Source organism: Sabethes cyaneus, chromosome 3, assembly GCF_943734655.1.
Source record: "Sabethes cyaneus chromosome 3, idSabCyanKW18_F2, whole genome shotgun sequence".
Classification (NCBI taxonomy): Eukaryota; Metazoa; Arthropoda; class Insecta; order Diptera; family Culicidae; genus Sabethes; species Sabethes cyaneus.
In genome coordinates this window covers 10,206,265-10,230,693 of record NC_071355.1, presented here as the reverse complement: position 1 = coordinate 10,230,693, position 24,429 = coordinate 10,206,265, and the positions used below count along the sequence as shown (strand labels likewise).

At 38.6% G+C, this 24,429-nt stretch overlaps 1 protein-coding gene across 1 annotated transcript in view; it reads left to right on the top strand.

The window, feature by feature from the left end:
- LOC128739257 (uncharacterized) overlaps positions 1 to 24,429 on the top strand; it is a 134,936-nt gene that overhangs the window by 41,662 nt on the left and 68,845 nt on the right. The window contains exon 2 of the mRNA XM_053834734.1: positions 22,517 to 22,648. Within this exon, the coding sequence (XP_053690709.1) occupies positions 22,517 to 22,648 (132 nt within the window). The remainder of the gene's footprint in view (positions 1 to 22,516; positions 22,649 to 24,429) is intronic.

Sequence of the window (24,429 nt, the reverse complement as noted above, 5' to 3'; positions counted from 1 at the left end):
TGGTTGAGGATAGTAAGCGGAATGGCTGGTTAAGAGGCAGGATCGTAGACGTGATTAAGGCGGCGGATGGACAGGTTCGGCGAGCAGTTGTACAGACTAAAAACGGAATGCTCAACAGACCTGCGGTAAAATTAGCACTCCTCGATATTCAGTTGCCTGTAGACGGTCCGGAACTACACGGGCAGGGGGATGTTACGAAACGGCTGGGCGGTTTCGCTCAGTGTGAGTTCGGTACCGCCCGTAACAGTCATTCTGACGGTACATAAACGTCACACGGAAAAATGTCAGGCAGCATTACCTCGTGGCTCGAACTGTCACATGGAGCATAATTCCATTGTGCTAAAAGTAGAGTCAATAGCCAGTCGCGTTTGTCTTAAACCTAAAGCCTTAAATCTAAAACTAAACTAAACTTACTTAAACAAAATTGAATTATAAACTATTTGGATTTGAACTAAAGTGTTTGCGTTAGTCAATTACTATTGATCGCTTAGGTAACTATGAAAACCATGCAATTTATCCTAAACTAAGTGAATACTTATACCCTTACTTATACTTAAACTAATTATAGAGATAAAAGCTAATAGTACGGTAAACAGTACGGTTCTTAAAGCTAAAAGTACAGCTAATTCCATGCAAGTTAACTGAATAAATAGCTAACGAAGAAGAAATCGTTTCGGATAAGAAACGGAAGAAAATACGAAATGTAAGCGAAAATTGTACCACATAAAATCCATTATAAATTATCTCAACAATACATTTCAGCCTTGAAGCTGTGTAAAAACTGCTATCTGGATCTATTCACTTCCCTATCCGAACAATTGCGTTGTGATATGATAGGTGAATAAAATCAACGCGGCATCGAAATTTTGCAATTTTCGAAAACTGGTTGTTTCAGTTCAGTTCGGTTGATCAAACTCAGTTTCTAGCAAAATTATTTTATAATTGCTTCCCGTGACATGAAAACCGATTGATAATACCTTTCTTTCTGCCACTCACACTTTGCTTTGATGAACTCTTGTTTGCAGGCTAAAAAATACTAGATTAGGGCTTAGCATAAAAAAAAGATTTCGGTGTTGAACTCTAATATTCTTATTATTCTTATTATGTTCCACAAACATTTCAAAACGTTCAACAAAATCACATTATGTGAACAAAACTGAGTGAAAACTAAAGCCAATTGAAACAAATTAGTAGCAATAGTGCTTTAGAATTGAGCAAGAGGCAAGTCATTCTGACGTCAACGGAAGGGTGATGAAAATATTCCATTTAATTGCACTGCTAATTGGCTTTAGAATAATTTAAAATCAAATTGAAGTGCCATTGTGACACAAAATTCACTTACATCAGGCCTTTGTAATAATTTACCATCTTCAATTAAGTAACTTGCTCTTTGAATAGCCACGTCCTTGCAGTCAGTCGCTAGGGAAGGAAGGGGTTGTTAATTCCACATCCGCTGCTTTGAGCCCAAACATGCCTTTGCACCTCCATGTCAATTAAATAGATTAAATTTTTAGGCAAAGAAACTTAAAAATGAGTTCATCTTAAATTAGTGCAAGATGCGGAAACACGGTGACTTACTTAATGAAAACGACCTTTAATGAAGTTGTAAATCTCGGGTTAAATGTTATAAAACCAAAGGTAAAGAAGTTTACACCCGTTGGAGTTATGCTATCTGCGAATGTTATTAACCCCCTCAAATGAGCCTCCCAAGGGGCTTGACTTACATAACCCACATAAAACATTCCGTACACGATCGCAAAGTTTACGATCTCTCGGATGACCCCCGCTGCCCCGAGGATCATAACTCATCGCGTGAAGTCTTCAATTAGGGTCATTTTCCCCCCACCGGAATGTGCTTTTTTTTAGCCTTTTCTTTCACTACGTTCCGTCAGCTTTCGAAAAGTTGGTTCACTCGCAGACAGCAACAGCAAAAAAGACGCATGCTTACACGCTTAATTTAATAGAAATAACGTCGGTCGTCAATGTTGCTTCATCGTTTGCGCACAGCCCGGCTCTGAGAAACCGACCAAACATTTGCAATTGCGTAAAGCCAATTGCGGCGACCGGCGACATGAACTGGAGGCATTATAATATGTGTTAACCGGGCGCGCGCACCGTCGGATTGTCAAGATGAAATAATCGAGAAGAATTGTTCAATCCGCGTGCCGAGCGCATTTGAGCGCATGGTGCACTATTTGCTCTGCTTGCTTGCTTGCTTGCGGTAGACATTACCTATAGCTAAGGATGCAATTAAGTTGCGCATACAGCAGTGAGTTGCATTGGCTTACTCTCGGCCCAGCTCAGAATTAGCCACGATAAAGTGGCCACCGCTACTGTTTCTTCTCCGTGATCCGGGTGATCCGCCAGGCAGGTGACACTTTGTTGCTGCAAATTGGTTTGCTGCATTCGTGGTACCTACTGTGGTTAAGCTATGCTCGTAAAGTCGATAAAGCACTTAATACCAAGGCTGGTGAGTGTTTCAAAACAGCCATGCTGGCTGATGTTACAACTAATGACTCTATTAAAACAGTTGAAAAGATGTTTGTTTATACGAACGACCAAATGCTGTTAAAACTTTTTTTCTTGTTTTATCAAATGTGTATCGTAAAATGTTCAACCATTCTTGGCAATGCGTCAGGTGTGCAAATCACAGCAAGAAAAGATTTTTTTCTTCCGTGCAATTGAACGCAATACATCACCTGAAAAGAGTCTCAAATATCCTCGAAGAAAACCGGCGCGGCGCCCAGAAGATGTACACCATATCGGGTTTTGATTGACGGCCTTTGTGATGGGGATAATTTATCCGCCAATTCAGCACGCACATTCCGGCGGAAAAGATGTGGCTGCGTGTCGTCAAACGCGATCTATCCTCGCATTTCTCTGCGGCTGTGATTGTTGTATCCAACGGAACGAACTTTTATCATGTGCGCTTAGTGCTAGAGCTAGAGAATTCGATCTGCTTACAGAAGAGGTAAAACCATGCTAATGCTTCTTTTCAGATCAATGGTGGCACGTTGATGTTAGTATCAATGTTGAAGGGAGGGAGGGTTGGCCTCAGCTTGTTTACGAATGAGAGACCTGCAACAACAAGTTGTTGCCGCATTCGTAAAAGTTGTCTCCACTTCGGTGTCGAAGAACGGTTCAAAGTGAAGGAGGTTGGCGAGTATTTTTTGACGGTGCCGACAGACGGAGTAGTATCGGCAGGCAGCAGGGTGTGGAGTCAAAAACAGACCCATTCATGGTCGGCGCTAAAAATCACCAACAGGTAATGAACAAACAATGAATGCACAGAAATAAACAAAAAAAAGTAGAAGGGTCTGTGTCTCAGGACACAAACGCAGGGTTGGCGTAGAACTGCCAATTTTTTTTGAACGGTAGGTTTTTTACGATCGACGGAGGGGACGGAAATTATAAGACGAAGAAATTATCAACACGAAGGTGTTGATAGGATCCAAACAGAATGGGATCAGGTGTGAAAGGAAAAAAGCGGAGATCTTGGTAAGGGAGGGCCATTGAAGCAACGCTTACGAAGCTGTGTACCGTTTTTTTATTCAAGCTGGGGGATCGGCTGGGGGAAAACATGTTAATTGACGAAAAAGATTCGCGCTACAGGTTGAAAAAGTTAACACAAAAAATGTACCCAACTAGAAGTTGGGTACATTTTGTGATCCTACAAGCTATAAGAAATCTATGAGTATTTAGAACACATAAACAACCTAACTTCTCCTTCTACCTTTCCACAAATCATCGAAGAAGAAAAGATATTAATCACTTGGTATTTACGTCTTCCAAATTTGCTGTTTACAGCCCAGTAGTATCATAGAAACGACTTCAGCTGATGTTAAGGACAAGGTCGTCAGAGTCCATTTATGGCAGTCAGTATGGCACCGAATATCGCCCTTTCCTTCCCTTCTTCAGTATATCAACATGCTCCCATAGACTCGGGTAACCATCACAAAAAAATAAAATTAGTTCAACTAGCCTGCTAGCCGTAATCAGACCTTGCATCTCGAAGCACTAAACATTGCATTCTATATTCTCTATTACTTTTTGGGGCATAACTTACACTAAATACTGAGATTTCTGCCCAATTAAAATCACTATATTCTCACTTTTTCGCCGTCAATTTTTTTCGGCCGTTTCGGCCGCGAAACTTAACTTGAAACACAGAAAACTTGAATTTACCACCCGAACAATTATCTGGTAAGATATTAAAATGATTTTACCCAAACTGTTCACTTGAATTGATATGCAAAACTTTACTTCGTTTCGATTGCAATTCCGAATCCGCGACCGTCGTTGTTGATACGTTACCAAGGAAGCGGAAGCGATGCCATATTTACGTTGAGCGTGAAATTGGCTAATAATTTTCACTATTAAATTAACGGTCGTAAAGTGTCGAAAATATACTTATAAAATTCTCTGATAATAGAATTCACCGTAAACAACATTTTATGTGATAGAATTACTGTTGGATTTAGTTCAACAACAAAAATAGAAACGCGATTCTACGTTTCATAATTGTTACCTACTACTAGCAACTTAGCATAAACAAAACGATAGTGGAAACAAGTGCTGAAATCAGCAAAAAAGCAGCTGTCCTCTGACGATCTTCACCTTAACGCGTGAAGACATTTAAACCAAATCACGAGAAAACATCACAGTTGGCGTGGTGAAAATGTGCATTTGGAAAGAATTTTCCAAATTCAAGAACAAAACGACTGCTTTCCTGTTACCTTACAGAAATCAAAGATTAGTTTTATTACTAACCCTTCTCCCACGTTGAAGACATTTTACCAATTCGAATCGATTTTATCAGTAGCACATCCTTGCCATAACACAATACATTCTATTTTCACTACGCTTCCAATGAAATGGCAAACGTGTGCATACATAAAGCGCACAGAGGAAAATACTGGGACAAAACACTCAAAATGGAGTTGAAGTTTTTCATGAAGTATTATTTTTCCATGAAAGTAGACAGACTAAATAACTATGTTCCAAAATTTCAGAGCACTGGGAATGATACCGCTTTTTGGAGAATTTTTTGAATCAGAGGTTTGGGTGCAAATTCCCATATTTTTCATTCAACGTAAGTTTCGAATAACTATTTTTAAATCGTATCCTGTTAGATATTTGCATACAAAGAAAACGTGACTTGATATTGAAAAGGTCATAGATTAGCACCCTATTTTGAAGATTGACTCGGAGAATCAAGTACACTCTAAAATATATTTATTTCAAATCTCAAAATAGTAACACATATATGACTTCGCTGATTGAAGATTGACCAATAACGACGCCGGCCACGACCAAAAGGCTGTACTACATGGGAAAAGGAAGGAATATTTGTCCGATATTTGTTGTTGCTAGAGACCCCGGGTACCACTGCATCTCCACAAGTACCAGGTGATAGGATTTGTGTTAGTAGGGGAAGGTACAGATCAGGATTCATCTTGCAAGATGATGTGATTCAACGAAACAAAGCGCACGTCAGCGATTATATTTCATCCATTACAAAAACGATTCCGCGATCACCATTATAGATTGACGTTTAGAGAGCGCGTGCGGCGTGTTTGGTCCTGAATTCTATTCGGTTAACGCTATTGAAGAGGTCAACAAAATCACGCGTTCCAATTCGTTTACGAACCGTTACATTAAAAACTTTACTGCTCCACGAATTTACCGCTTCATTACAAAAATCATGCAAGCAACGACCAGGAACTCCTATATTAGGCTCTTAACCTATATCAAACTATTATTCAAAACTGCTGATTTGAATGTAAGCCAGCGTAATCGTTTGGCTTCGGAAAAATTGTGTTGTCAAAGTTCTTTGCAACGAACGAGGCACGAAAGCAAGCGATGCTTCCCTTGCAGTAAAATACTCAGAACCTGAACACCTCAGCACCATTAACGAAAACTGAGAATAATATTTTGTTTGATGAATGATTAGAACAAAATAAATTAAGAACATTGACGAACACACTGCGAAACAGTTTAAAATTCTTGACGACTTTCATGAAGATGTAGGGTATGTTGCTGCTTCGTCGTAATTGCCTATTCCCGTCCTATCCAACACAAATTATTAAAAATATCAGCGATTTTTATGATACACAAGGCAAAACTAGTTTTTTCCTAATATTTTAGTTTGTTGTCTATCATACGCGATCAATCAAAGTGAGCTGAGATCTATTTAAATGCTTTTTATCATTAAAGAAGTCCTACCAGCCAAATTCCCTACGTTTTTTCGTGCGACGAAGAAGAAAATGTCGACTAATCGTTTTAATTTCCGCTGAGCAGAAGTGACACTTTGATATTCAAATTTTAGTGAATAAACATGGTTATTGGCTGGAGAAAGTGCTATTTCTAAAATTCAAAATTTATTTTTAAATGTGGCTCAACGTTATGGATTGTTCAGTGTTACACTACTTCTCCTAATTATCCCAATGCAAAAAAAAAACACAAAATAAAAATAGTTCAAGTAGTTATAAAACTTTTCTTAGAAAATTATTTTAAAGACATCCCAATTGTTGATTTTTTTAAATATTAGAAAACTTTAAATTTTAGTAGGTTCACAGTTATATACAAAATATGTAAGTTTCATGCTACTTTACCAATTTTATTAGTTTTGTCCTGACTGGCGCCACTATGCAGCGCCGTAGCGTGCCACAATGTCATACTACGGCTCTGCAATCAGGCGAGAGATTGGGTCCAAGATCCGATAAAAAAAGGTCATAAAACATGGTCCACAACCTAGTTCAACTTTTTTTTCCAAAAAAAAGTCAATAAAAGTCCAAATCTGGAACAAAATTTGATAAAAAACATGTGGTCTACGATATAGTCGAAGTTCAAAATATGATTCAGATCCAGAATCTGGCTCAAAATCTGGTTGCTGGAGTACAATTTGATTAAAAATTTGGCCCAAAATCTGCATCAGGTCCAAAAACTGATCAAAAATATTAATATTGTTTTGAAACGATGGTTCTACAATTGATGAAGGGACGGTAGGGGAAAGAAATGAAATTTTTTTTTTGGTGAAGGAGGGGAAGAGCGGAAAGGAAGGGGGGGGGGGTATTGGTAGCTATGCTTGACAAGTAGTCATTTTGACTCCTACCTTTTGTCCAATGCTGGAAGGTGCATGAGTCGAACCAAAAAAAAAAAAATTTCATTTCTTTCCCCTACCGTCCCTTCATCAATTGTAGAACCATCGTTTCAAAACAATATTAATATATATGTATGACCGCATTTCAAGGTCAAGACTAAAAACTTGAGATTAGTCTATATGATCAAAAATATCCAAAACCTAGTCCAACTTTGATAAAAATGTGATCCGAAATCTGGTCTAGTTCTAGAATCTAGTTCAAATTTGTTCCATAATTTGTTACAAAATCGGGAAAATTTGATAAAAAAGGTGGTCTGCAATCTAGTCTAGGTCCAAAGTACGGTCCAGGTCCAGAATCTGGTTGGTGGTTTAAAATCTGATTTAAACTGCAGAATGACAAGTCGCGAGTCTGGTCCAAAACTTGATCAAAAATGTGGACCAAAATATTATCCAAAATCTGGTCGAAATCCGATAAAAATGTGGCAAAACCCCTAGTCTGGAATCTGATGTAGCTCCAAGAACTGTTTCAGATCCAGAATTTGGTCCAGGTCCAGAATCCGATCCAAAACCTGACCAAAAATGTTGTTTACAGTGTGACACAAATGTATTCGAACAAAAACAAAGTCATATATTTTTGTAAATGAAGGCTTTATTTCGGATTTTAGTTTTAGAAGTTGTTTACCCATAGATACAGAACGGAACAAACAATCATTGCTCTATTGAATCGTCTTTTGCCTGAATAACACGCTTCAAACGCTTTTTGAAGTTGTCACATGCGGCATGCACTACTTGCATCGGAATGACATCCCATATCTTGTTGATAACTAACTTGAATTCATCCAAATTATTATATTCATAATTCTTGAGCTACTGCTGCATGTATCCTCATATACAAAAGTCCAGATGTTCCAATCAGGAGAACTTGGAGGCCATTCCGTTTTTGATATGAAATTCGTCTGCACAAGATTTGCAGTGCGGGTAGGAGCTTCATCCTGTTGAAAGCAGTAATATTCTTCACCATACATTCCCTGAACGTAAGACATCAAATTTTGTTCTAAGACAATTTCTAGATAGTATTTTCCATTAGCTTTCACGCCCTTTTCAATAAATACAATAAATACAACCGATCATTTTGAGCATGATGCGGGGTTTGAAGAACAAACAACTTATCATCAGAAAAGAACACTTCGGAATCACCGTGCCGATGGAGCTGCAGTTTGCATCTTTCCTGCCGTTTTCGTTTTGTTGCTACCGGTAATCCATGGATTTTACATTTTTTGGGTGCATTCACATCCTGATCCATTTTCAAAATTCGACGAAGAGATTCCCTGCTGATATTCAGCTCAACTGCCATTTTTCGTGCGGACCGGTCGCAACTGCGACGAATTCGCTCTCGAACAACCTTTTTGACCTCTGCAGTTCTAACGCTTCGTTTTCTTCTGTTTTTTACTGTTTTTAACAGATCCTCTCTCGACAAATCTTTTTACTGTATAGTATACAAATCCTCTTTTTATGCCGAGATATTTGAGGTCACGAAAAATAGTGCTACATGCAGCACTGTTTCGGAATTTATTTGTTATCAACGACCGTAACTCGAACATTGGTACGTGCATATCGAACGAGATACAATACGAAAATGAAATTACGTCAAGCAAGGCTTAAGTCATAATGACACACACACACACACACACGTGTTATTAGTTTGATCGTATTAATGGTATATGCCGTTACAAGGATAAAATGATTTTGGTTCGAATATATATGTGTCACACTGTACAGTCTCATTCAAAATCTGGTTCATGATAAAAATGTGGTAAAAAATCTGATGCAGGTCCAGAATGTGGTCCAGAATCTGTTCCAAAATCTGTAACAAAAGTTGACAAAAAATGTGGTCCAAAATCTTGTTTATAACGTGGTCCAGTTCCAGAATCTGGTCCAAAATTTGATTCAAAATCTGATCCGAAATCTGATAAAAAAATGAACCAAAATGTGGTACAAATCCGAAATCTGGTTTGGTCCAGAATGTAGTCCAATATCAGGTCTAATGTCTGGTCCAAAATTTGATCAAAAATGTGGTCCAGAATCTGCTCCAAAATTTATTACAATATTTGGAACAAAAATTTATATAAAAAAATGTAGTTCAGAATATTGTCTAATCGTTGTAAAGAATATTCGCCCTGTTGAGACAAGGAGATTCTGTCATATTTTTTCTAAAAGTAATCAAAATCACTGTAAACAGATGTTTTATTTAACTGTAATCCTTCCCTGGGAAGCAACTCGATCACGAAGAAAATGTATGGGGCTGGTTAACCTTGAAACTTGTCGTCAATTTTACTATAATTAGTGATTGAAAAAGACAATAGAAAACACACAATTGCTAAATCTATTATAAGTCGATCGGCGTCTAAACCATGAAAATTCATTCATAATTGGCATTGCTATAGGCGTTCAAAGTCTTTCATATTTTGGTGACGGTAACGAGAATCTAGATTATGGAACGACACTCTGCGGTAAGACGTAGTCCTACGTCAAAAATGAAACTGATTCGCATTCAACGTTTTAGTGGGCGTGTTTTTATATTTTTCATTTCGCTTTGAGGCTTCCGATCAACCCGGACGGCAACGATTCGCAATAAAAAATAAAAAAAAAACTAAAATTACAGAAGACCATGAAAAGTGAATTCCCCATTTGCTCGTTTCATTGCGCTGTAAAAGGCCTTGCTTTCTCATTTTATTTTGGCTCAGTACATTCACTTGCACGAAGCCTGCAGGCTTCTCGGCGGTTGCATGTTTGTTTGTTAAGTTTGAAAGTACAGGAGGAGCAGGATTGATTCAACCTTTGGGACATAATCTGTTTACATCATTTTGAATCAGTATTTGTCGTCGTACACTTATTTATTTTTTTCCGATGTTGGTCCGTCATTAGCAAAAAACAGGCTATTAGGCTATTATTTTTTAAATCAAAGTAAAAGTTTTCAAAGTTCAAGCAAAATTTAAAATATTTTTATTGGATTGTGTTAACCTCTTTTCACAGTGCTGAAATTAAACGCATTGGAAAGGCGCAGTGCGTTTGGAACTAAACAATAAAATGTCCTATTCGGGAAGCCATTCAGCTATCATCACATGGCGCCAAGCAATTTCAATTCTTTATTATTGTTTGCTACCGTGCAGCTGATGGAAAATTTGATCGGAACGAACTGGCGACGAATCTGCTGGGACGAGCAGAGTTTTGTGTTTTTGCGTGAATCCAACTAGCAAATTACGTGGTACATACCGGCTGATATTGATGGCAGCGATTTCCGCTAATTTGGCACGCACGAATTCGCGTTCGCATGCTAAAATTATTATTCAATGGCTGGCTGGCTGGCTGGCAAGCGGCGACGACACTCAGGAACAGGATTCGCTGACTTTTCATGCATACTCTGGTAAATTGATCACCATGGCAGCATTACAATCAATTTAATTATTGTGTTGGAATGGTGTCACAGTGGTGCCAGAGAGTGTTCGAAATAACAAATGAAGGAACTTTCTTCTGAAGTGTCAAAAATTATTTGTGTATTTTGAATGTTTCAATATTTTCTGCTGATTTCATATGTTCCATCAGCTTCATCTACGGACAGTTTGCTGGGTTGGTTCTACTTTGGCTCAAATGCGATAAATTGTCAATTTTGTATCACTTTAGCGCATATTTAGAGTAATTGATTGACAAAAGATTGATAGTCAACCTGCTTACTGATTAAACGACGGTAGCAGCTAGATGGATGGATCACTTCTAGATGCTATTGAATGGAAAGGTAATCACGAAAGAATAGGAACACAGCTCTATGCCTGACCCGCAGCAGAACTTTAATCCGCTGCTGATTTACTACCAGAATGTGCGCGCAGCCGCGCGCCGAGAAGGTTTCGCTATTGTTCAATGCTTCAATCCAGCAGTATAAGTTCCCTACCCAATTGAATGATTTAGTTATGCTTCCTGTACACAAGAAGGGTGATTTTCTGATAGAATACTTCACTTATTCCACTGGAGTGCGTGTTTCCTAGCACTTTCGGCCGCCCAACTGGACTGGACCACCCAGCCGAAAACCTGTTAGCAGCAACAAAATGAAGAACGAGTCCACTGGAAATGGGTCATCGCAATTCTTCTTTTCGACTGACTGAAATAATTAGTCGGCCACGAGTACCACCAGAGAACGAACATTATTACAATTAGCAAAATGAGATGATTGAGTGGTTGCAATTACAACGAGACACTCGCAGGCGCAGCGAAACCAAATAAAAACCGTTTGCCACCAATTGCTTGGTGTTTCTTCATTTGTATCTAAAAGAGCAGCCGCGCCGGCTGTTTCTGTCTGCCTGACTGGCTGGCTGGTTGGGAAAGCAACAAAAAACAAATCGCGATGATTGAGTGAGTGAATCGGTGTACAATGTATATATTTAAATAAGCGTAACGTACCTCACTGAGCTGCAGCTCCGCAACGCGGACCGCCAAAGAAAATTGGGTGGGAATTTTTTTCGCCGTTCTTTTCTCTATTGACTCTATTTTCTACGGGGTGAGCTTGCTACCTATTATATGCTTTGCTTAGCATTAAAACTTTTTTCCTCCTCCTCCCCCTTTATACAGTCTATACTTAACTCACTGTTTCTGTGTGTTCTCTTTTCCTGTAGTCACTATAGTTGTTGATGCTTGCGGGTAATTATATAGTGGTTTTGCGAGTGATTTGTTGTTTGCTTCTTTTGACACAATAGATTTTTTCTTCTTCTTTCACATTGCCACGGTCAACCGGTAAACGGAAAAAGAGCTGCTCGGGAGCCGGAGCCACACAACGGAACCGATTTGTCATGTCAATAACGGAGCTAAGCGGGGTGTGTGTGTTTGTGGGCATATGATTTCACGTTCATCCTTAAGCTGGAGTGTTTGTCATTTAGAGCTGATTGTTTTGTTACAGTGCCTTTGGACTTTCTTTGGCTTCAAACTCATCAGCGTACTTTTCATCAAACACGATGGAAGAATAAGAAAAAAGTTTTTGTTTACATCACGGTGGCAGTTGAATGTTAGATGAAAAAACAAATGCATTTCGTTGGGTTGGTGGCACCAAATGGGGTTTTTTGTTTGGCAAGGTTTTCATAGGTTATGTGGTGGCTAATACTTGTGTCATTGAGAGTTGGTGTACAACAAGCAATGAGAGCAAACTGGCTGGTGCGGACTATATGTGTAGCAATGTTGCGTCGAATGAATGAACAATTTTAAGGTAACGTTAGAAATTTGGTTATGTATGATCATCAGCAGCGTAATTTGCCAAAATTGTACGATTAGGGCTTTTCATTTACGATACTTTGCTCAATTGCAATAATTTCGTAAATTAAGAGAACTTGCAACAGTTGCGTTGGCTGTTTGAATCGATTAATCATTTTTATGGAATGACTGAAATGCTAAGCAAATCTAAAGTTGATCATATGACATAATTTCACATTTATTGTAACATTTTCTAAATAAACTATGTCTATTAGTTACCAAAAAACAATCAGTTTAGGATAATTTTTTAACAGTTTACAGTGAGAAAATTTTGCTCAGCCGGCAGATAAAACATCCAAAGACAAATGAAAGTTCCTTGAGCCAATATTTAATATGATTTTGAACAAAATAATGTTACTCAATCTGATTGGCATCCACACTTCGATTTTTTGTTTAACCCATTTCCTCCCAGCGTTGCGAAAACGCAACGCACTTTCATTCGTTTCTAGAGAAGACCCGGTTGAAGATATTAACTTGGACCCTGAGAAACAAAGAAAGATTGGAAAAAAATCTAATCGACCTGTTTTTGCTCAATGGTCAGATGTTACATGTAACATAATTACAGCTGTGACAAAACAACAGGTTTTGCTATTTTTCAGACAGTTAAGGAAAAATGCTCCTAAAACTCGATTTTACCTCTATTAACGCCTGACCTATCAATCAGTGTTAGTATGAATCGGTTGCTTGCCAAAAAAAACTTTGTTTCATAATTTTGATTATTTTTGTAATTTTCAGATAGGTTTGAAGCTTTGCGTTGCGAAAACGCAACGCTAGGAAGTAACGATATTCAAAATTTGCAACGGGAATGTTTGTTTTCGTTCGTTTGCTGCGGTGTTTCATTTGATGTCGTTGCTTTTTAGTAAACAAATGAGTGTAAATCTTATCTTTCGCTTATTTAAAATATCCCGGAAACATTATAAAAGTTTACATAACATAGAATTTGCTGCTTCAAACATTGATGGCAGATGGAGAAGCCGTTGTGATAAGAGCGTAATAAAATTGTTAAAGTACCTTTACCTCCGGAATATCTGGAGGAATTGAGTGATGGCGACGACAGTTTCATGGACCCAAATTTAATGTTACAACCTTTCCGGAACGTGTTGGTAGGCATTTAATCATCTGCGATGACATGCATTTAGCATTCAAACTGCATACTATGCGTCTAGTGCAAAGATGGTCTCCAACCCAAATGTTTTGATATCTATCATAAAACATAACATGTAATACTCTAAGCCGTTCATTTAATCATTATTAATACACAAAATCACAAAAAAATTCCAAATTTGATTTAACGGTTAAAAAGTATGAAGCATTTATATGCATAATATTGCAGGTATGCAAAAACGGTATACCCTTAATGCCCAGCGTTGCGTTTTCGCAACGTAGCGTTGCGGGACACAAGGTCAAAATTAAAAATACATGTTAGTGGTTTTTTCTTAGTTGACCTAAAAGAGAATTTTCCTGAAAGTTTCAACTTTCTATCCCTGCTGGGAAAAGTCTGGGGCTTAATGGGTTAAATTAGAAACCAATGGTTGATTTTATAATCCATCGCATTGGTGAACGATAATCGAATAAATTTAAATTGCAGATTTTTTTTTAAATTTTTTTCATAAAAAAAAATATTTTGATTGATACGTAATGCTATTTACCTAATATGTTGTATGCGTACATACCATTTCAATCTTAATTATTGGCAATTAAAATGAAGCTAATTATATAATTTCTATACCGCAATCGGAAAGCAATTTGTCCATGAATCATCAATGGCTGGTTGCATGTGAAATTTATCGTTGATATAGTGCGAGATTTAAACGGAGGCAACAAATTGGTACAATTGATGATTTACGCATTATCGTTAACCAAACGGAACAGATTTATGCTGCACAGATCTCGCGTGTCTGTTGTATTGGTGCGGTGAATAAGTAACAAGGTTTTCTGTACAAGCTTTACGGTTTGAAAAACAACCTCTGCAAGCTTCCAAACAACTTTAAATTGTATGACCGCGCTAGTGTTGTTGTAGATTTTTAAACTTCCCATTTTTACTTCTATCTAAACTTCTACATGGGTGAATACCACCACTCAAACAGAACAGTCTAGTTTCGAATGCGGAATGCAGTACTAAAAATTTACTTTACTTTTACCCAACAACTGAGAAAAATGAGTACATACATATGGGAAAACAAACTTTTTCTGTAGATGACAAAGACGGAAGCTGTTACAGCCGTACATTTGAATCCGGAATGTTAGGTTGCCCTTTTAGGGGTCCAAAAGGAGTCTAAATGCTAAAATCTGGTGTCACGATGTTCAGCACAGCACATACCCAAACTACAAACGCTGGTAGAAAAGCTTAAAGGATATCCAGTGATGTTGAATGCTGTAAAATTTTTAGAAGTCTTAGGCGAATCTTAGACAAAAAAGAAAGAGCATTTGGGGATTTCTTTGGGCGGATTGAATTAAGAGCACCGTGAAGGAGTTTGCATCACTTCGGCTAGAGCACTTGTGGCTTTTTCTGCATCGGCCAGTTCAATTGGGGATATTTTCATTTCATTTTTAAGAATATTTTAATGATCATAGAAGGGTCGATCCTTTTTCTTTGGAAATTTTAGTCAATAGAGACTTTTCCTCTTCCTAGACTTCAACTGGATCGCCCGCTTCTGGCTCTTCAGGTGGCAGTGCCTCACCAATGATGAGCGCTCTTTCAGAGACCACCTGATTTTTATGAAGCACGTAATTTGTATACAAAGCTTGTCGAGAGCTCATCCGGAGTCTTCCCTTTTGTAGCTTTTCCCTGGTAGCAAACGACCTAGGCAATGCTCACCTACGGAAGAAGGATCAATTCTTCCACTATTTGCTTGGAAACTGCAAGGCCACTTCAGTTTAATACAGCACGATCTTTTTATCAAATTACAGACACAATACTTAATAAAATCTAGCTTAATCCACGAGCTCGTAAAAATACTTCTTGTTCAGCTTTCAGAATTTTCGAGAATGTGAAAATTTTCATTTCGCCTACTTAGACCAAACAACTTCAGTTGCCAAGGAAACGAGTGCCGGCGTGGGGACGTTTACATTTTACAAACTAGTAGATGGAGCAGTATTAAACAGGCGTGGATGTGAATCGAGCTCGCAAATAGGGTGCTTTATCTATTTTGGACAACCATTACGCCCACTCTATTTTGGACATTTTCATTTGATTTTGCCGTAAAAGTCCGGAATAGAGTACGCCCTAACCCTAGCATACCTTTTCTGTGTGGAATTTACATTCCGCCTGATCGAGTACGCGGCGATGCTATAATCGATGTTCACTCCCGGTCGGTTATATCAGTTATGTCAGATTTGGCTACCGCAACCGACGAGCGCATTGTTATCGGGGATTTCTATCTTCCAGGACTTCTGTGGCAACCATCCTCTGTTAAGCCAGTAAGACACCATCCACCACGATCATCATTCTGATCAAATGAAAATCATCCCGCCTGTTTCGTACGACTTTCGAAATGCTGATCACCTAAACATTGCCGAATTCTTTGCTACTTTAGATTTCGTTGGAGTTCTCGACGGAACCGTCGCCAACAACGCAGCATTAACTCTTTCGCACATAATTGGGCACGCAATCGATCGTCATGTACCTAAGATAAACCTTGGTTGACCCGCGAGCTTCGTATGCTGAAAACTGAAAAAAGGTCTGCGCTTAGGACATACTGCAAGTTTCGCTTCCTTTCGCAGCGTGAGCATTACATGAGATTGAACGCTGTTTACTAGTCGGGAATGCTTTAGACGACACCTGCAGAGAATTCAGCGTACTCTGAAGGCGAAACCGAAAACTTTCAGGAAGTATGTTAGCGACCAACGTAAAGAATCGGGCCTTCCTTCAACCATGACCCTCAATGGTAAGGTTGCTTCGGTTGCAATTTCCAAATTGGAAAGACTCCTTATCGGCGGAAGTATGCTGCGTTGGTTTAATTCCTATCTCGCAGGTCGTAAACTGTTTGTGACGGTTGAAGGTTTTCAATCTAATGCGTTTTCGGCCCGTCTGGAATCCCACAAGGCAGTCACTCGGGACCGTTAATCTTCCTGCTGTACTTGAATGATGTCAACCACGTTCTCAAAGGCCCTTGTTCCAGAAGTCTGGGATTCGTCTTCCGCATCGCTAAAGGCTTCACCAACGTGTGTTGTCTCAAGGCATTCCATTGTCTGGCATCCGTATTATCAAAGCGGAATGGCCAGGATTGAGTCGATTCAACGCCGCTTCTTACGTTTTGCACTCCGACATCTACCTTGGCGAGATCCGTTCCGATTGCCGTGTTACGAGAGACGATACCGATTGATCCATTTGGAGACGCTTCATGTGCGAAGGAACGTCGCAAGTGCCTTGTTTGCTGCTAATATGTTATAGGGAAGAATCGATTGTCCTGCTATTTTGGGAACAATTAATCTGAACGTACGTTCCAGGGCACTGCTGAATGACGCAATGCTGCGAATACCATTTCAACACACCAACCGCACTTTTCAGTACCCCTTTCACTCCACACTGTGCCTTATTGAAACTCAGTAAGTTAAAGCGGGTGCTGGGGTTTACTGCCGTGAGCTAGAATTGGACGAATCAAATTCGTTGGATACCATTCTGGTATAACCGGAAAGGAATGGGTTGATGAACTTGCAAGATCTGGAGCAGAGGTGTCAGGTTTCGGCCCACAACTTGTACCAACATTTGCAGTAAGTTGGTTTCCATCTAAATTGGATCGTTATTGGAAAAATCTTGAAACGTGGCGTCAAACGAACAGTTTTATTAATAAGCCTTGTGACCAGAAGGCAAAATTTCTTTTCAAACACTCTAAGTTAAATTGCAGTGCTTTTGTCGGATCATACAGATCATTGGTGTCTTCGACAAAATTGTTGACAAAGGTTTTTTTTTGCTGAATTATAGTATTTCGGAATTTTCTCACGTGGCACTAATACTTGATATTCTTGTATATTATGTATCTTGCGCTGCTGACTATCTAGAATGTTGTGGTCGTCTGGAGGGTTGCTCAAGTGACTGTAACCTTCAAGATGGTTTTGAGCGGCTCAAATTGAGCCCTCTATTTCGGTGCATGTATTTTTATAGGTTTACTGACTAGTAAAGGCTATTCCCTAGTTGAGTCCAAACGAGCGGTAGCGACAGTATATACCCAGCATTTTAGCAGGCTAACGTCACGAATATTCGACCATGTGTGTTTCGGCCATTCGTAGGTAATCGGACTCACTCTATCCAGCTTTTTACGAGCCATAATGGCGGGCCGCATAATCTGTGTTCGTAATATTTGAACAGCATTTTTGACATTTCCCAAATACATCGCACGTTTTCTTTCCGCACGTTCACGGTAAAACTGAAGGAACGAACGCCGTCCACCATTATGGCTCGTAAAAAGCTGGATATGCAATGCTTTTACTGAGTCGATTGAAGTTTTTGCAAGCTAACGGCAGATTAAACCGAATGTTAACTGGTGTAAGGATTTTGCTCAAAACATAAAACATTTGTCCTTGGGCGCACAACTTACGGTTGAACAGAAAAAAATAATAAATAATCTGGGTTTTCATTTACCACTGCACTGGTTCACATTCGTCAATTTGCTTGAAAACAGCATACAGTTATATAGCAGTATTTATTGTGACATAGTGAATTGAAATATAATTGCCTATCAACTAACATACAAACAATTAGCTGACGTCCTCTGCACATTAATAGTCCGTTTTGGTACTCTGTGTATCAGTTATTTCACACTTGACAGCAATTCAATCGAAAGCATGTAAACAATCGCATGCAACTAATTGTAAAGCAACAAATTAAACACCCAACGCCTATTTTCGGACCAGACAGTCGCTAATCCTTCCTCACTTTGAAAATTGCTACATCGCGTCACATGCATGAATATTCCGTCAAAGGGGTTGAGTTCATATAAGACATCAGTTTTGAATCAATTCTTGCAGTATGAGGATACAATCGAGTGAGAGATACAGTTGGTCGCTCACTTTTTATAACTGTTCACTTTCAGGGCATCATGTTGGACTAGGTTTATCCCGGCCTAAAAAAATAATCGTTGGGATGAGAAGACGTTACTTTTTCTGATGCACTGCCCTAATACAGACATCAAATTGGTCTAGGTTTATAGTGATCCTAACTAATTTTATTAGGACGGGAGGGCTTTATCACTTTTTTTTGCGCACTTTTAAGCACAGATATCAAATTAGTATAAGTCTGAACTCTGAACTTGATTACTTTTATGTAGGCACCAATTTGAAGCTCCACTCAAAATAATTTTCACGTCGAAATTACGGGAAAAGTTATGTGAATATTTTCCATCCAACTTTACCCGTATTATTTACGTGAATTCCGAGTAGTTTGCATTAGTATGCGTGCATTTACGTGGAAATCAGATAGATGTTAGGCCATTACAAATATTTTAAAAAGTTGTTGTCCTTCCAGTGTTGGGCCACTGAAGGGGAGGGGGCGGTCGATAAAAAAACAAAGAGATTTTTTTAATCGAGCCAAAAAATGTGGATTTTAGACATTTTTACTTAAAGTTTAAACGTGAAAACCAAATCTATTCTTGCTCTTAATATAGAGTAAGGAAGGGTAAAAGTGCGATGGAGGTAAAAGTGCGATTCAATGATTTATCGGTGCAGATTCCGAGTAGATTGACTACATTGGCATGGATGGGTGACTACTTTGACAGCTTATATCTAACGTAAACTTTGATTGCTTACGAAGCATAGTTACTGAGTTAGGTGCAAATGTTATTTTAGGGCGGTTTTGATGTAATTTTTCGTTATACGGCAAATACGATATCAACAGGAGGATATTACTTGTTGAACATTTGTGGCAGCGTTTTACATCACTTACATATTTGTTTTAAAAACACGGTGAAAAGAATTTACAAAATATATTTCGCTTTTTCATAATTTAATAAAACCCCGTCAAGCGCCTAGCAGGGTAAAAGTGCGATTCACGGACGGGGCAACAGTGCGATTCATGGATGAGGCAAAAATGTACAGCTAATTATATACAGCTTTAGGCACTATATTATATATACTAGAAATGGAAGATCTGCAGAAAACAGTGTGGTCTTCAGATGTTGGCCGAAGGAAAACGATTTTTTCCGCTGATGAAATAAAAAACAAACGTTTGGAAAAGTTTCGATTTGACGGAGGCTGCAATACATCAGCGCAAAATGGGAAAGGTGCAGATTAAGAATATTCCGTACCGAAACATACAGCAGATTGAAGATGATATGGTTTTGTGAGATCCTGCTGTGCTAGTTTCGTGGATTCGAGCTTCGCGCTTTTGCCCCGCGGTATTCGCACTTTTGCCCCGCTAGTGGAGTAAAAGTGAGAATCGGCACTTGATCAGTAGAATGAAGAATTTATTTCGCATAACACTATTATTCCAGATGATTTATAGTTGAATGTGAAGACATTGAGTTCCTGCATCACTATAAAATATATTTTATTGTTGTCCTTCTTTATATCTCACGAAAATTGATGACAACTTCAAACATCGCACTTATGCCCCGCCCTACGCTATACGTTATTATTTTCCATGCAAAAATTTACAAAACAAATTCCACTGTTTGAATTCCTATTTCTATTTCGTGTTGGAAGCGTTAACTCAACTCGTACACTCATTTTTCAAGTTTTTCAGGCTATAGAGCCCCCAGACAATTGATTTTGGGTCATTCCATGCCAAGTGCCCGAGAAAAAGTTCACACGTGTAATCGACCGTCACGGATTTGAACCAAATTTTTCCAGATTGTTCGTTTTCGGTCAGAAAGTAAAAATCCAAAATTTGGTACGGATCGAACATTCCCTCGATCAATGGGAGTGCCTCCATTTTTAAGAAAAATACCCGATTTTGTCAAAACCTCTTTTTTCTTTTGCCAGTATTGCTCTCCGGAAGTATTGGGTTTAGAAAAACACTATTTTCACAATTTTGAAATTTTGAAATCATCCAAGGAATTTGAAAAAGATATTATTTTTGAGCACCAGTGCTGATAAATATTTTTAAACTCAATTTGGAAACTAAATTAACTGTTTTCTCTCAATGAAGAAAATTTTATCTCAAAAATTTCAACCTCATCGTGTTCCGCAGATTGTTTTACATAAGAATCCCTCATCGCCCCGAGGTATTCTTTGCCGATCCCGAGATACAGCGTTTTAATGCGAGCAGTTGCCCATATTTAATGTAAAACTAAGAGCAAAATTATTTTTTTTGAAGCAGTAATTCTCTACGCAATGTAAAAAAACTTTAGCATATTAATTAGGCATTAATTAGGGGATTATAAGTCTCCTGGCAACAATAAACGCAATAAACAGGGAAGGTAAGAGCTCATGGCTATTAGCGAGATGGAAAACAGTTTACAAGGCTATGATCAAACAACGAACGTATGTATATATTGCGCCTTTTTGAAGTAACATTTTCTCATCTAGTGCTATAAATCAAACAAAAAACTGAAAAGCTGGCAACACTGTGGCAAAACTTTGCTATATATTGTATAAATGCTTTCCAGATATGGCAAAGTAGTTTTACATTGCTTAGAGAATCACTGCTTAAAAAAAGTTATTTTGCTTATAGTTTTTCATAAAAAATGGGATATTGCTTGATTTAAAACGCTGTATCTCGGGATTGGCACAGAATACCTCGGAACGATGAGTGATTATTATGTAAAAAAATCTGCGAAACACGATGAAGTTGAAATTCTTGAGTTAAACTTGTCTTCATTGAGAGAAAAATGTTAATTTAGTTTTCAAATTGAGTTTAAAAATATTTAGCGGCACTGGTGCTCAAAAATAATATCTTTTTCGAATTCCTTGGGTGATTTCCTTTGAAAATGTGAAAATAGTGTCTTTCTAAACTCAATATTACCGGAGATATAAGCAAAAGAAAATAAAAGGTTTTGACAAAAAAGGGAGTTTTCCTTAAAAATGGAGGTGCTCCCATTAATCCATTAATTGAGGGAAATTCCGATCGGCACCAAATTTTCGATTTTTGCTTTCTGACCGAAAACAAACAATCCAAAAACCAATAACTGCCAAAAACTTTAAAAAATAATTTGCAATGGCTTAATGTTCAACTGAAAGTCACGTAACTCCCTGTAGTGAAATTTACGTGGTTTTTCACTTGGAAAGGACGTGTCTGGTATCGTTCTACAGTTCTCTCTTTGGCATGAAACGGCGTGAAATCTTTTTTGGTTTCATTGAAATTAAATTTTAAACGAGTCGTTTTGAGTGATGAATTAGTATGTTGAAAATTGCACGAATTCATACATCACGCATGGCACACTAGATCACCGCGTGCGACGGACAAGTATCTAAAACAACAACAGTAACAACAATGCTTTTAATTAATTGAGGGTTCGGCTCCACTTTTGCTTGCATAATTCTGCAAAGTTCAAGCTTAGGTTTATCCACAGGTAGCAACTTTTGAACCTGTAGTGTGGAAAGGATCCATTTTTACCAGGGTAGTGGCGTCATTTCAAAAGCAGTTTTTATGCTCAAAACAAAAGTTATGTTCTTTGCGTCTGTCAGAAACATATCTTTTATTTTCAGTATAAAAATTGCTTTTGAATTCCCAGCAATCAATGACGCTTGTTTGAACCTTAATGTAATGAAAGTTGTTTAAAACTAAATCGCTTGAAAGAGATACAGACCAACTTCGTGTTATGTCTTGACTTTTGTAATGAGGAGTTGTTGTAATAAGGAACACAGAGTTTGACACAACAAATTGTTCCCCACCAGTGCTACCTCCACGAAACATTGGAGATTTCAATTCCCAAGCGAGAAACCCCCAGGGTCTCATTTAACACGGAAACCGGTTTGTACGGAGAATGTTTCGACTGCAACATGGTTTAATAATAACATACGCTTATTCAGCACCGCCAGTAACATTGCTTGGGTAAAAAAAATCACCGTTTGAACCAGATTTGCACCTATATTATCATCCACCCTTTTAACACTACCGGGAACCGGTTCAAGGAGAGGCCTCTAACTATCTAGTAAGAATGTCACCGACACCGGCTGCCACCGTGATAATTAAACAATTTCCTTTCTTTTTGTTTCTTTCTCTTTTCTTTTTCACCCCCGATTTAGGCACCTTTCGCCAGTTGGAGAGTACCTGCGTGCTAGATTCCGACTTTGGATTCATACTCAATTGTGCCTTCAAAAAGTCCGGCCTGTTTCGAGTGCGGAATCTCGGGGGCGTCAAGGCGACCTTCGGGTTAGGTAATGAACATTTGCACTAGTTAGTAGAGTGATTGCTTGTAACCAGGGGGGAGAGTGACTGAGTAAGAACCGTATGAAAGCGCTTGATTGGAGTGTGTAATTATAACGTGATTAGGCACTCCCACGCTGCGAAAATTTCGCAGCAGCTCGCACCGTAGCCGATCCGACCGTGGTGAGAAATTCTTCGTCATCATAGGCACATGAACTCTCCCATCATCGTGTGGTAAGATAGAACGACATACATGCGATCATATTTTACAGTTGCGTTACAAACAGTATCACACGAGTTCAGGGCTGAATGGAACGGATCTGACACGAGGAACGTAAACAATTCAACAATGGTGTGGTATCTGACCCCCGTTGGGGGTCACGGGCCAGTCGGCCTCAACCAACTGTGGAACGTGCAATTTGAAAGTTTGGAAAGTTTTCTATCGAAAAACTGTTTTGAATGAAATGTTGGGATAGGATTGAAATTTTATGGGGATCCAAATGAACATTTTCCACTGCTGATGCTGAAATGGTAACAGCAGGTAGCTTACATCCGATTTAGTGATTGCAACATTGAGCACATGCCATTATCTTTGGCTGGGCAATTTTCCAATTGCTCACCTGAGTGAATTTTACGTTACATGCAACGTTTAACCCCTGCACCGGAACCCAGGGGGTAAGTTCCGGGCTTATTTCACACTTGGATTATTTGCCATATCACCAATATTCATTGAATTATAACTTGGGTATAAACGCATCTGCAAACGGGTTACCATGGTGAGCAATGAGCAAACCCATGCTTCGAGTATTGTCCGGAAATATCGAACTGCAAATATTGGTTTTCGTTAGCAGCATGTTTACTCATCTGCTGCTGCCGCAATAAAACACTGATCCGATTGGTTTGTTTGGGCAGGGCAATGATATGTGTACCTTTCAACACCAGCTGTACGGTAATTAATTTACCTGTCAACAGAACTGGAAATTGGCTACATCCGCAATGATTACTTACCCGTTACGGTTTGTCTCGCAAATTAGAGTGAAACTATACCTATGGTATTCTCCTGAGGATTGAAATCTTGTTTATTTGAATCAATGCAAATAAAAAACTCCAAAATGTCATTTTAGTTACAAAAAGAAAACAAAAATTGAACGTGGTTTTAAAAGACGTTTTAAATATTTCATCGATTGGCGTCACACGAGTCGGGCCAAATTAAACAGACACAAGAAAGATGTGTTTTACTCTTTTTTGTTCGAATTTTTCAGTCGCCTGTAATGATATCATTATATGCCTTGAAGTACCTTCAGCTGCTATAACTGAAACGTTCGACGACGACGACGAACGGCAAGCATAAAATTGAATCACCCTTCCAATGGCTTTTTACCTCATTTCGGGGATAAGTTTTTCCTCCTTCTCAGCTTGTTTTTGTATTCATAAAATACTCTTGTGGTAAAATTTTCCAGTCGGTTTTCTTTCTTCGCAGTTAGGAAGTATGCCAGCTAAAGATGATTTGGCTAACGGAAGGGGAATTGTTATTTCTTTATGGTGTTTTGCATAATTTTATGAAATAAGTGCTTGTTATCTAAAAGACAGGTTTTATGGATAATGCACCAAACGAGTTACCTACAAGCATCGTTATAAGCACACTTTGATCCATCTTCGAATTTGGTTATATTCTTTCCTAAGGATAGATGAAATTAACGAATTTAAAGACTACGGCACTTGAGTGGAAGAACACGTCTCCCGAGCTTTGCTGTTTTTTACTAACTCTTCTGAGATAATTTTGTGGCCTTGA